Raw genomic sequence first — 12,500 nt, 5'->3', positions numbered from 1 at the left:
AATAACACAGCTTTTACTTGACCTCCAACACACTAGGGAGGAGACTGTGCCTGTGGAAGTCAACAGAAGAAGAGAGAAGAAATGGCTCGAAATGTTCAGTAATTGGGACACGCACATGCTCAAGCGATACAAGAAGGTCAGAGACCGGTGTCGCAAAGGAATACCCTCTGCTCTGCGGGCCAGGGCGTGGCAGCACCTCTGTGGGGCACACAAGTGAGTATTTCCCGATTTTCCAGAAAGGAAAGCTTATAAATGCATACAGATATTAAGTAGCTGTGTGATGTTGAAGGGTTAATTTTGAAAGGAAGTTTCAATAGGCTAGGGTGTGTGTGTGTGTGTGTGTCTGTATAGATGTCTCAAGAAGCTCCTATACTTTCCTGTTTTACTCTTTTTTTTTGATGTGGAGGCATTGCTGTAGCAGTGTAACTATATATGAATAAAGGGGCATTCTTAGTGTAATTTGAGTGGTGGATATGCAAGCCAGACACCATAATGACAGGCAGTATTATGAAAATAGGGGAGTGACTAAAACATCTGCAAGCACTGGGGTAAAAGGAACTTTCTGAGGCAACTGTCCTGCTGGTTTATTTACTTGGTGTGGGTGGAAGATGAATTTAGCATTTATTTTATGTTCTCCTTTGCGTCAAAATGAGAATATACTGTATAGAGAAAGTTTAGAGGCTGAAGAAGATACAAAACAAGTGGAATATGATTTATTTTTAGGGCAGAACTGCATATAATTATACATGTTTATCTAGACTGTCTTTGGTGAAAATACAGAGTGAGGAAATGTGAGCATCCTCTCAAGTTACATCTAAATCACAGAGATGAGATAAGAGAAGCATGTAATTTTAGTTGCTAGGATAATTTCTTGCAAAGGCAGCCTTTGATATGCAAATGTAATCGGAGTTTGTAGTGTCATCCCTTTACTCATGTTTATATTTAGAGGGAAATCATTTGCTCAATGGTGGAAGTTTTACTCCAGTGTTAGATACATTTCATGATGAAAGGTGCTGAAGGCTATTAGGTCTTTTAAGACGTCTGCAAAGGAAGAAACAGTTTCATTAGATAATATTTTCTTTTCTCTCATGGCTGTTCAAATGTTATATACTTAGGTAAACTTTTCAGGATGTAACAGATAAATAGATAAAAAGAGACTTAGATGAATAGATACATACATACATAGATAGGTAGACTTATGGATAGATAGATAGATAGATGGATACAGGCACATACACATGATATGTATATATACACACATGATGTTATTTTAATGACTTGATTATTATTTCTAGGGGTAAATAATGGTCACAAGGTTGCCCTAGAGTGTTTCAGAATAGTTGGAAAAATTAGAAAAATAGGAAAATGACAGTAAATGCTAACTGAGAGAAAAGATGCTTCTGATAATAAAAATTTCCACATCAGAAGAGAAGAAAAATTTGTTGCATGACATGTATATGTATTTACATCACAGTTTTGGTTTATAAAGTATTATTAAGAGTGAATAGGAAAGTAATTGTGAATAAATTTTTGAAGATTCATAGATATTGATGTGAAAACAATGAAATTATCTTTTAGCTTTGAGTGCTTCCAGGCTCCTCATAGTCTGTCTTCAGGGTTGCATAAGAAGAAGCTTAGGAAAGACTGTTTTAGGGAATGCAGAATAATTAGTCATGTGTTCTATTTTTATTCACATTTTGTAACCTGTGCCCTGCAGACAATTGCAGCGTAATCCGGGTGTATTTGACCAACTGGCAGAGGCACCGGCAGATCCTCGGTTAGAGGATGACATCAGAAAAGACCTTCACCGCCAGTTTCCTCTTCACGAGATGTTCCTCCAGAAAGGGGGCCATGGGTGAGTCTCCTGTAGTGGAAGAAGGTGTCTTGCTGGTTCTTTTCACCTTGCCTGTTGGAGGATTTGCAAGATAGTACAGATTTTCTCTCCTGAACTAATAAATGATGTCTGTTGTGTTACTAATCTAGATCATTAAAGAAATACTTATTTGCTTTTGATATCTTTCAGACAAGAAGATTTGTTCAGAGTCCTAAAGGTTCATGCACAAGTCTCGCCTGATGAATACTGTCAGGCTCATGCCCCAATTGCTGCTGTGCTCCTCATGCAGATGCCGGCGGAACCAGCCTTCTGGTGCTTAAAAGCTATCTGCGACAAATATGTTCCTGGTTATTATGCTCGTGGTCTGGTAAGCTACCAATTGATTACCTGTTGATGAAGTTTTTAGGGCATTTAGCTGGTTGATATTTTTCTTTGTTATGAATTTTTTGTTTTGAGACAGTATTTTGGTTGGAGAAGCTGTGTTTGAGGTCTCACTTCTGTGTATTTGAAATAAGTTTTGGCAAATATAAATATGTATTTACTATTCTTGCTGGCATAACTAATATTTTCCGCCAAGTCATTTGAAACTGTTAAGTTATCATATTGTTCTTAGTTATGCTGTTCATAATATACTTTCTTTCACCCCCATCCCCCTACCCCCCCAAGAAAAAAGTTTACTGATCTTCAAACATTATTCTACAAACTGATTATATAATTTTCAGGAAGCCATTCAGATCGATGGTGATATCCTGTACAAACTCTTGAAGAAAGCTTCACCCTCGGCCTATAAACACCTTGTAAGTATTTCTTCATTGCTATTAAGTTCGTTGTTTAAACTTCAGTGTATTAGAATGTGTTAATTGTTGTTTATGTTGGTACTTGAATGTCATGCCAATTTGGTGTATATTTCTTAAATTCAGTGTTCAAATAACTGAATAAGTAGGTTAGTGAAAAATGAATGAGTGAATTGGAATGAGGAAATTGGTATGCGAGTTAGTGAAGTGAGTGAGAAAGTAGGCTTATGAAAATTATTTTTATATACATAGTTATGGATTTTCATGTATAGTTTCTCTTGATAATTAATGATATTTCATATGAATGTTTATACTGATAGTTCCTGGCCACACCATGTCTAGTATAATAATATGTAGGGCAAAGAAAACCTAACATGAATTATAATTAGGACAGTGATTATTAGGATTTTTCTTTTAACAAAACTGATTTTTCAATTTCAGAAAAAACACAAAATTGAGCCAGTACTCTACATGACAGAGTGGTTCATGTGCCTCTTCTCACGGACGTTACCCTGGGCATCTGTCTTACGAGTGTGGGACATGATATTTTGCGAGGGTAGGTAGAGACAGAGAGATGACACACTTTCTACTTGAAGACTGTGGGTACTCTGCAGTGATAGAATGGCGATGAACTTTTATTGCAGATTAGTTGCTGCGTTCACTGCTAGAGAAGTTTGGAGCATAGATAGCTTTAGGATAAAAAGCCATTTTGATCAGAAAGTAACCAAGCTTAAAATATGAATCTTTTTCATCACCCAAACAGGCGTCAAGGTGTTATTCAGAGTTGGTTTGGTGCTGCTGAAGTATGGACTGAGACCGCAGGTACTCAAGCGCTGCCCTGGGATGTATGAGACACTCCAGGCCCTGCGCAACATTGAGCATGGTGTTATGGCAGAAGGTTTCCTCTTATTCCAGGTACGTTGTTCTGATTTTATGAAAGAGAGGAAGATAGGAAGGGAGTGAGGGTTTGAAAATAGGTTAGGTAAAAATAAATAGAATAAGGAAGCTTTATGAATGTGTATGTTTAGAAAGGGTACACAAAATATTATTTTGTAAAAATCAGTAATCTTAACTAATGAGAATTTTATGTAGGTATGGTATACAATGTTGGAAAAGATTGAAGATAAAGTCAGAGACTTGACATTTTATATCAACATTATTCTAAAGACTTTGGAATTTGCTTCTGCAGATGCAAAGGCTGGACCTGAGTGAAGATGACCTACAGAGGGAACACCAGCGCCAAGTGCAAAAGCGAAGACAGGCCAAAGATGCTGCGACAAATGGCAGATAGAATGCTGCATGGAGGCTGCCAAGGCCCAGCCCGTTGAGCACTGAGTTCCATAGTGAACTGAGCTAGCTCACCGACATGACAAAGTGTGATGCCATACAAGATTCCATAATCCGTTTTACATACCCGAAATAAACCTACATCCTTCTCGCGCCATTTCCAGATGTGAAGTCTGCATGTCAGGTTTACTGCTGTGCTCATATGATGCATATGAATGATGTGTATTGTACACCATGCACTAATATTCATTTGTTGCCTATGTTAGTTCCATTAGGCTGGAGATAGTCAGCTTACTAGACAAATAAGACTGTGGTTGCCAGCATCTGGATGAAAGTTTGGAATCCTGTCTGGAGATTTATATTTTTCCTCATATAATTCAGGTATCTGGAGATGAGAGATGATTAGCATTGTAAGGAAATGCTGAGGTGACTTTAGGAGAGGTGGCCAAAGCGGACCTTTGATTGGGAAATGGAATATATGTATAATGTAATTTGAAATGTGACGGATTCCCTTGTTATGATACTGATATGTATAAATCTTGCCTTGTGTGTATTGATGAGAGATCTTCCAGGTGAAGTGAGTGTGTTGCTCCATTCAAGTTGCAAATTATCTGATGAAGTTGTCTTTTGTTATCTATTTTTCTGAAAAAAAGAAAAATTCAACAGAAGAAAGATCACTTCCAGAAACACTCCTAGATTTAGTACAAGTTACCCCCTTTCCTCAAAAAAAAAAAAAAAAAAAAAAGGAAGAGAGAGAAAAAAAAAAGGAAAGAAATTAAGATTTTTATGGTGTTGCTACATCATTCATGAAGTAGTGATTGTTAATAGTTATTTAGAGAAATATTTTGGTATATTCTTCCTTTTGGCAATGGTTTGATAGCGCGCATGGAGCGGAGAACTTAGTAAAGAAGCTGCCTCATGTTGAAGCACATGTGGCCCCTAGTTTGATGGGTACAGATGTGTCATTAGTAAGAATTTTATTAGATGATGTTCTTTGTACTAAGGAATTTTGCATATCATCTATTCAGTATTTCATTTGTACAAATGGCCAAAGGAGTTGAAAGAAACTAGTTAGAAAGATTGTTTTTTCCTTTTTTCAAAACTCTTCCCAAGCAAAGGTAAAAGGACTTGTTCCTGTACAGGTGTGCCGTAAAAACCTGGTTCTCCAAGCATAGTGCAGCGTGTGGGAGACGCAGACGGGATCGGCATGTGTGTGTGTGTGTGTTTTGGGTGTGAGCAGTGCATGCCGCAAGCACAGCGGGGGATAAGATTTGATCAAGTTGTAGTTGTGTTTCCTTTGGTGAATGGCCATGGAACTGACCAGTGCCTCTTGCATGTAAGAATGATATATTTAGATGAGATATATATATATATATTTTGTGTCATGTGTATAAAATGTACAGACAGATGTTTAAAAGCTTGCACATTAATATTAGATATTAATTTATATTGATAAATTGAAATGCCAAAAAAAAAAAAAAAAAACTATATTAACCTAATTGTAAGTTATCACCTAAATGGTAAAAGGAGATATAAAAGTCTTCGGTTGAACTAAACCAGACCTAAGGTTTGGAAAAAAGGTAAATTGGATTATTCAGATTGAAAAATGATTGTACACCTCTGATTAGTTTTACGTTGTAGAATATTGTCTTAATTTCCTTTAGGGTTATGAATCTCTCGTATTTATTTGAAGACGTGTTTTCTGTTGTTATTCCAGTTAACTGAAATGGATTATTGGACAATAATTTAATAAAGATAAGAGAAAATAACTGATATGCATGGGACCCACGAAGCAGAGATAATATGTGTAACCAACTAACCAAGCAGAATAAGTTCTTTTGAAAGAATAGATCAGTAAATAAAATACCGAATGAGAAGATGTGGCATAAATGTTTGTTTGTCTATTGCAACATCCAATATACTTGTGGAATAAGAAAATAGAAATTAGCATATTAAGTTGCTCACTTTCCGTATTTCTTATTTATTTATTTTTTTTTGTCTTTCTTTTTCTTTTCGAGGATTTATAGAAATTGAAAGTCACATAACTCTGTAGTTTGGAAATTAGGTATAATAGGTAATAGTATGCCTTTGGCCTAACATAAACAAGGAGAAAGTCTAACCAAAAGCCAAAAGACAAAGTGCTTGTACATAGAGTGAAGAAAGAGAAATTAGATTAATACGAGTCGCATACTGTATGTGTCCATTTCATTTGAGTGCTTTTTATCTGTATCTTTGAAATAACACTGAATATCATGTCTAAATGTACTATTTAACCCTCTCCCCCCCCCCCCTCCCAAGAAAAATTAACTGCATTGTTTTTCTTTTTGTTTTGAAGTTGTGTACTCTTAATGTTGTTAGAGAGTAGAGCAGTACATACACATATACAAAATAAAACTTGCAAAAACTCTCGTACTTACATGCTCCATGAACCCACACCCATAATCACACACATCCACTCCCCCGAACACCCACACTCCCACACTTCCCTCGTCCATGTACCAAATGCAAATATACCAAATGTAGACTTCTGACACGCGCACGTGCACACACACACACACACACACACACACACACACACACACACACACACACACACACACACACACACACACACACACACACACACACACACACACACACACCACACACACACGTAAATTAATGATTTTTCCCCCATTTAGTTCTGTCTGATTTTTTTTTTTTTTTTTTTTTAAAGAAAGCAAATGGGACCATTTTATTAAACCTTTTTTATATATAAAAATACTTATCCTCTTCTAGTGGATAAGGCTCCTTTTCCTATTTTGAAATTTTAATTGATTTTTAAACCGTAGACAATTTCCATTCCATACCCTTCATTTCTCCTAGGCATTAGATGGCAAGATTTTAAAGACCTTTCAGTTGTGTTGGCAAGTATTAGACCAAGGATAAAATGTTGATGGATAGTTTAGGTGACCAGTGATAATATTCAGTAGAAGTCTCCTTAGCTTCAAAGAAAATGTCCGTATTGGCAAGCAGTACTTTTTTCTTCAAATAATAATCTTTATTTTACAGGTAGATGCAAGATTGAACAATTTGCTATATTACCTCTGTATTCTGAAGTGACGATCGGCTGAAACATTGTATCATGTGAGTGACGAAATGTTTACAGTTGAAAGGATTATAAATGGAACAAATGTCCTCGTAGGTAGCTTCATGTTGCAACAAATGATTTTGAGTGTTCAAGGGGTCCTCTGTTCTACGATTCCCTGATAGAGCGTATTTAATTAGCTAATATGGGTTTCTCAAGTCAAAAGATCTGAACTGAACTTGAGGTGACTGGTAGCTATTTCAGTTGCTGCAACTGAGATCAAAAGTAAAGTGTATAATCCAGCTTTTGCTATTTGATGGAAAATATTGTGAACATGTTTTTGTTGCACATATATGACTTCTAATCAAGTCTTACCAGTATTAAACACACAATCACTAAATGTCACTCAATTGTAATTTGTCTTATTTTGGGAGAAGGAAAAAATTAAATCAAAGTTGAAATCAATAAAGAGCTTTCATATGACTTGTTCTTCATAATCAGAGATTCCCTGATGGTGCATGTGAAGCATTTTTGTTTGTTTGTTTGTGTCATGAAACTTTTATCAAAGGAATGGACTGAATTAAACAATATGATTTTCATAGTTATTATCAAGGGCATGGAGTTTGGGCTACCAAAAATGAAGAAGAAAGAAAGGTAAAAACAAAGAATATTTGATCTATAGATCCTGGACATACTGAATTGGATACAGCATATGGAACTTTGACTAGGTGAAGATAACAGCATTGAAAACTTGTTGGTTTGGGAAAAGCAGGCTAGTTTCATGTTTGCCCAATTAACCTTATGTCTGCTAGTATCTCTGTTTATCTCTTTGGTACCATAAAACATTTGTGCCTGCAAGTGAGAATAATTCATACTGAGATGTAAGAATGGGGAGAAATTGCATTGCATTGAAATATAGTGAACTAGTTGCCAACAATACAGTAAAGGCAACGGCAGGAAAACACAGATGTTAAATTTTATACTTCCCTTTATAAAAAGCAGATCTGTAATGCCACCTACAAAATCCTCTTCATCTTTTAACACTTGGTAAATAATTTCTACGTAAGATTTTATTACAAGTTTTATATACTTAAACAAATAAAGGTCATTCTATTAAGAAATTGGCTATTCCTGTAGTGGTGTTTTAACCTGCCAATTGTAGTGCAGTTACTTTATAGCTTACATAGTGTCTTTGTAGTGTGTGCAATCATTGAGGGTTACCAGAAACAATGGAAGTGGTCTGTGTTTTTTTTATATTACATAAAATCACTAAAAAGAGGAAGAGGGAGATTAGATATAAATGTTAAATGAGAATTTACTTTGTATATAAGGTCAGAAAACCTTTAGCAACAGGAATGAAAATCAGTGGCAGGATCTCAGTGTACGAGATCATATACTTTATAAATACATTATCAAATTTCTTAAGTAAATGACAGAAAAGTCTTAAAAAGGATGCTCTAATTTTCATATCAACTGTGTAAAAAGTTATTGACTAATGGTGAGATGGAAGGAAATAGTAGTAAGCTGAATTGCAGAACACTGAACAGCTAGGATAACAGTGTTATATGTGCTGTCATTATGAATCTCTTTTATAAACTCCTGGTGAACTGCATATACCAAACATTAATTTAGAGAAGCCTCTTCACTTGACGTAAATATTCTGATGAAATGGTGATGTGGAGAATCACTAGCCAAAAAACAGTCACATTTTCAAACATAATCATGCAGTTGAATCCAATATCAGATAAGAAAGAAATGAAAATAATTATCTGTGTTCATTAAATTGACAAATACAAGAAATTAATACACATTATAAATTTATTAAAGCTGTTTGAAACATATATGGTTTACAATATATCAGTGAATTTAATAGTTGTTAAAAACACACCATCTAACATGAATCAGCAGTAGTAGATAAAACTAATAATGATTCTCAGACACACAATATCGAATACTCGCAACCAATTACACTGCAATGACTAAGAAGAGTATATCTACTTTTTTAAATAACAAATTAAAAGGGAAAAAAATAACGGCAAATGAAACACTATCAACTAAATCAGCTTATAAAAACCCAATGCACACATTGACTACAACTTTAAATTTCAAAAACCAAAATCATCCCAAAGACTAAAAAAAAATAACAGGCAAAATAACTCCTTTTTTAACCATACTTCTAAGGAACTCGGGAGCGGGGAGCAGATGTCATTTACAGAACACGGTTAGGCGATGTGTCATTTCAGCAGCAGGATACCTCCAATGTAAAGCTGTTGACTGGCCAGGAAGGAGCTACTGATGGGTTAAAAATATGCCTCCAAAAATCACCCAACTGTCTGGGGCTTTGTGCTCCTTTTTGCCGAAAACCTTAAATGTTCTTTTTTTTATGTGGGTGCGAAAGGGAGGGAAAAAAGAAGACGGAAGGGAAGATGGGGGATTAAATAAAATTTTAAGGTAGAAAGTTAGACAGAAAAAATGATGCAATTAGTGTAAATGAAGAATGACAGAAATCTAATTTTTTTCATATCACGTGGTGAATAAAAAGTAGTCTGACTCATTGGTGATGCATGGAAGCGAATACTCATAATCTTTCATTCTCACACCTCCCACAGCTAGTGCATCGTTCTCTCTCCATCTCCACCTCTCTCTTCTCTCTCCTCCTCCTGTGAACTCTCTCCTCATCTTTCTCGCGTCTCTCTTCCTTCGCTAATCTTCTCGTCTGCTGCTTCCAATCTCACCTACTCAACCTCCCATTTTCACTCTCATGCCCCCTCCCCCCCCCCCCTTTCATCCACATACTCATGATCTCTCCCTTATCTCTCTCTTCACTCTCTCAGATCTATCACCTCTCTCATCTCTCACCTCTAACTTCTCTCGACTCTCTTTCTTTCCTCTACTCTCTCCCCCTCTCTACATAGTCTCTCTCTCTCCCCATCTAACATTCTCATCCTCTCTATCATGATTCTCAGTCTACCCTCTCTCTCTCCCATTACTCTACATGACTACGTCTCTACTCTCTCTAAATACTATCTGCATGCAAATACTCTCTCTCAATTCTACCACTACTCTCATCTCTCCCTCTCTCTCTCTCCCTCTCCACTCTCTCCCTTCTCTCTCCCTACCATTCAATACTCCAGCTAATACTCGCTCATTCACTCCTCTCTCTCTCCCTACTCTCTGACTCCGCTCTCAATGTCTCTTCACCTCTCTCTCTCTCCTCTCCACTCTCTCTGGGCTCTCCTCTCTCTCTCTCTCTCTACAAATCATCCCCATCTCTCTCTCTCCACTCTCTCTTCTCTCCCTCTCTCTCTCTCCCTACATCTCTCCTCCCTCTCTCTCTCTCCTCTCTCCCTCCCTCTCTCTCCTCCTCTCTCTCTCTTATACAAAGTCACCCCACACTCACCCGCGCAACTATATCCATCCATCCTGACTCAGCAAATACCGATAGACCCTAGGACAGTTCCTCCTCGCCGCCTCCTTCAGAACTGAATCGCCGCGGAGGGACACGAGCCTCTTGCGCGACAAGGAGTTGAAGAGGTGGAGGGAGAAGGCGCCCCTCGTCTCCTCCCTCGAGAAGAAAGCGGCACCCAGACCTTCGCCCTCTCGGAAGATGCTCTCGAGTTGGTCCCTCTCGTAACCATAGTGGACGGGGTAGAAGAGGTTCCTCGGCTGGACCGTGACGTCCCCGCAGTACTCCGCCGCGTAGGAAGGGACTGAGGTCGGGATGGTGACGTTGTCGGGGCATTGTCGGTGCAGGAGGTCGGTGAAAAGGTCGGGGCCGATGCTACAACACGCCGAGGGGTTGTAGGAAGTCGGTATGGCGGACGCGGCGGCCTGACAATGGGGCAATTAGTGTTACTGGACGTCTGATTTCCGCACCACAGGACGAGTAGATGGAAGTGATGCTTTTATATGTGTGAGACGTGTCACTCACTCGGAAACTTATTGGAAGGGGGAGGGGGAGGGACAGAGTAGGAGGGGGAGGGATAGAGGAGGAGGGGGAGGGATAGAGGAGGAGGGGTGGGATAGAGGAGGGGAGAGGATAGAGGAGGAGGGGGAGGGATAGAGGAGGAGGGAAGAAGAGAGGAGAGGGAAGAAGAGAGGAAGAGGGAAGAAGAGAGAGAGAGGGAAGAAGAGAGAGAGAAGAAGAGAGAGAGAGAGAAGAAGAGAGAGAGAGAGAGAGAGAGAGAGAGAGAGAGAGAGAGAGAGAGAGAGAAGAGAGAGAGAGAGAGAGAGAGAGAGAGAGACGAGAAACAGAGACAGAGACAGAGAGAGAAACCAATTTAACCCAGAGGCATCATTTCCGCCTTTTCTTGGAGAAGGAGCAAGGGAAGGGGATGCTGGCATGCGAAGCGAGCAAGCTATTCTAGGGTCACTTTGAAGCTATTACCGAACCTATATAGATGTATCATAGAAAAAAAGGTAAAAAAGGAAAAAAAAAAAAAAAAAAATGTAGGCTCCCAACTGACGCCCCTTAATGTAACCCCCAAAGCCCACTGTTACCTGAAGAAGGGGATGCAGTCTTTGGAAGGACGATACAGCGGCCGTGACGAGGCGGTGGTCGACCCTCGTCAGCCAGTTGGTGGAATCGGGGAACGGACGGAGGGTTATGGCGTCCAAGTCCACGTACGTTCCTCCAAACTGACGCAATATTTCGGCTCGAACGGCGTCGCTCACTGTGGCCGAGGCTCGATCTGGGGTTCAGTGAGGGTTTAGTGGAGGTTTCAGGTATTGAGGTTTGATGAAAATAAGTAAAATGCTCAAAAAAATTTAATATAGACTGAAATAAAAGTAGAGTAAAGGTTAGGTAAAAAAATAAATGTAAAATTTAGATGAGATGATATACTAATCTTAAAGCAGTTTGGTGTAGGTTTGTTTTAATAAAGAAGGACGGCTGACTTCATCCTTATTGGAGGTCGTATCTGTAAGTACAAAGATGTAAAATATATTAAAGCATTTTTCTCTTTTTTTTTAGGGTTGTTAATGTAAATAGTTATAAAACGTTGTGAATAAAAATTAGTTATGATAGTTCCTCAAAAAAAAAGAAAGAAAGAAAGAAAGAAAAAAAGATTCAAAGACCTACATACCTACACACACACACACACACACACACACACACACACACACACACACACACACACACACACACACACACACACACACACACACACACACACACACACACACACACACACACACACACACACACACACACACACACACACACACACACACACACACACACACACACACACACACACACACACACACACGTATATACATATAAATCTCTCTATATAAAAAAGGTCTTGCCTCTAATAACAACACAGGCCTATTATAAACTATGAACTGACCTTTACTAAGCATCCACATCCGGTCTCGATGCCAGGCCTCCAGCGGTCCAGGACCTAACAGGCGGTCAGATCAACACCAAAGCTCACATTCGAGTCTGGACACTGGCATTTTAGTAAGTAGATATTTCATACTTACATTTTAAGTAGGATTGATTATGTTGTGCTAT

At 38.4% G+C, this 12,500-nt stretch overlaps 2 protein-coding genes across 4 annotated transcripts in view; one reads left to right on the top strand and one right to left on the bottom strand.

Annotated features, from left to right (window-relative positions):
- Positions 1 to 7,465, top strand: part of LOC119590662 (TBC1 domain family member 10A-like) — an 80,611-nt gene extending 73,146 nt beyond the window's left edge. For all 3 annotated transcript variants that reach the window (XM_037939350.1, XM_037939358.1, XM_037939342.1), the window contains exons 3-9: positions 37 to 213; positions 1,718 to 1,855; positions 2,024 to 2,201; positions 2,557 to 2,631; positions 3,070 to 3,184; positions 3,392 to 3,543; positions 3,818 to 7,465. In XM_037939350.1, coding sequence (XP_037795278.1) covers positions 37 to 213; positions 1,718 to 1,855; positions 2,024 to 2,201; positions 2,557 to 2,631; positions 3,070 to 3,184; positions 3,392 to 3,543; positions 3,818 to 3,919 — 937 coding nt within the window. In that variant the 3' untranslated portion in view covers positions 3,920 to 7,465. The remainder of the gene's footprint in view (positions 1 to 36; positions 214 to 1,717; positions 1,856 to 2,023; positions 2,202 to 2,556; positions 2,632 to 3,069; positions 3,185 to 3,391; positions 3,544 to 3,817) is intronic.
- A 2,874-nt stretch (positions 7,466 to 10,339) lies between these two features.
- On the bottom strand, positions 10,340 to 12,352 carry LOC119584907 (alpha-1,4-N-acetylglucosaminyltransferase-like). Its single transcript, XM_037933528.1, has 4 exons — positions 12,334 to 12,352; positions 11,879 to 11,901; positions 11,483 to 11,680; positions 10,340 to 10,813 (listed from the first exon to the last, which is right to left on the bottom strand). Exons 1-4 carry the CDS (start codon positions 12,350 to 12,352, stop codon positions 10,391 to 10,393), a joined length of 663 nt encoding a protein of 220 aa, XP_037789456.1. The 3' UTR covers positions 10,340 to 10,390.
- Between the last annotated feature and the right edge of the window lie 148 nt (positions 12,353 to 12,500).

Source organism: Penaeus monodon, chromosome 3, assembly GCF_015228065.2.
Source record: "Penaeus monodon isolate SGIC_2016 chromosome 3, NSTDA_Pmon_1, whole genome shotgun sequence".
Lineage (NCBI taxonomy): Eukaryota > Metazoa > Arthropoda > Malacostraca > Decapoda > Penaeidae > Penaeus > Penaeus monodon.
This window is presented reverse-complemented; position numbering and strand designations above follow the sequence as displayed.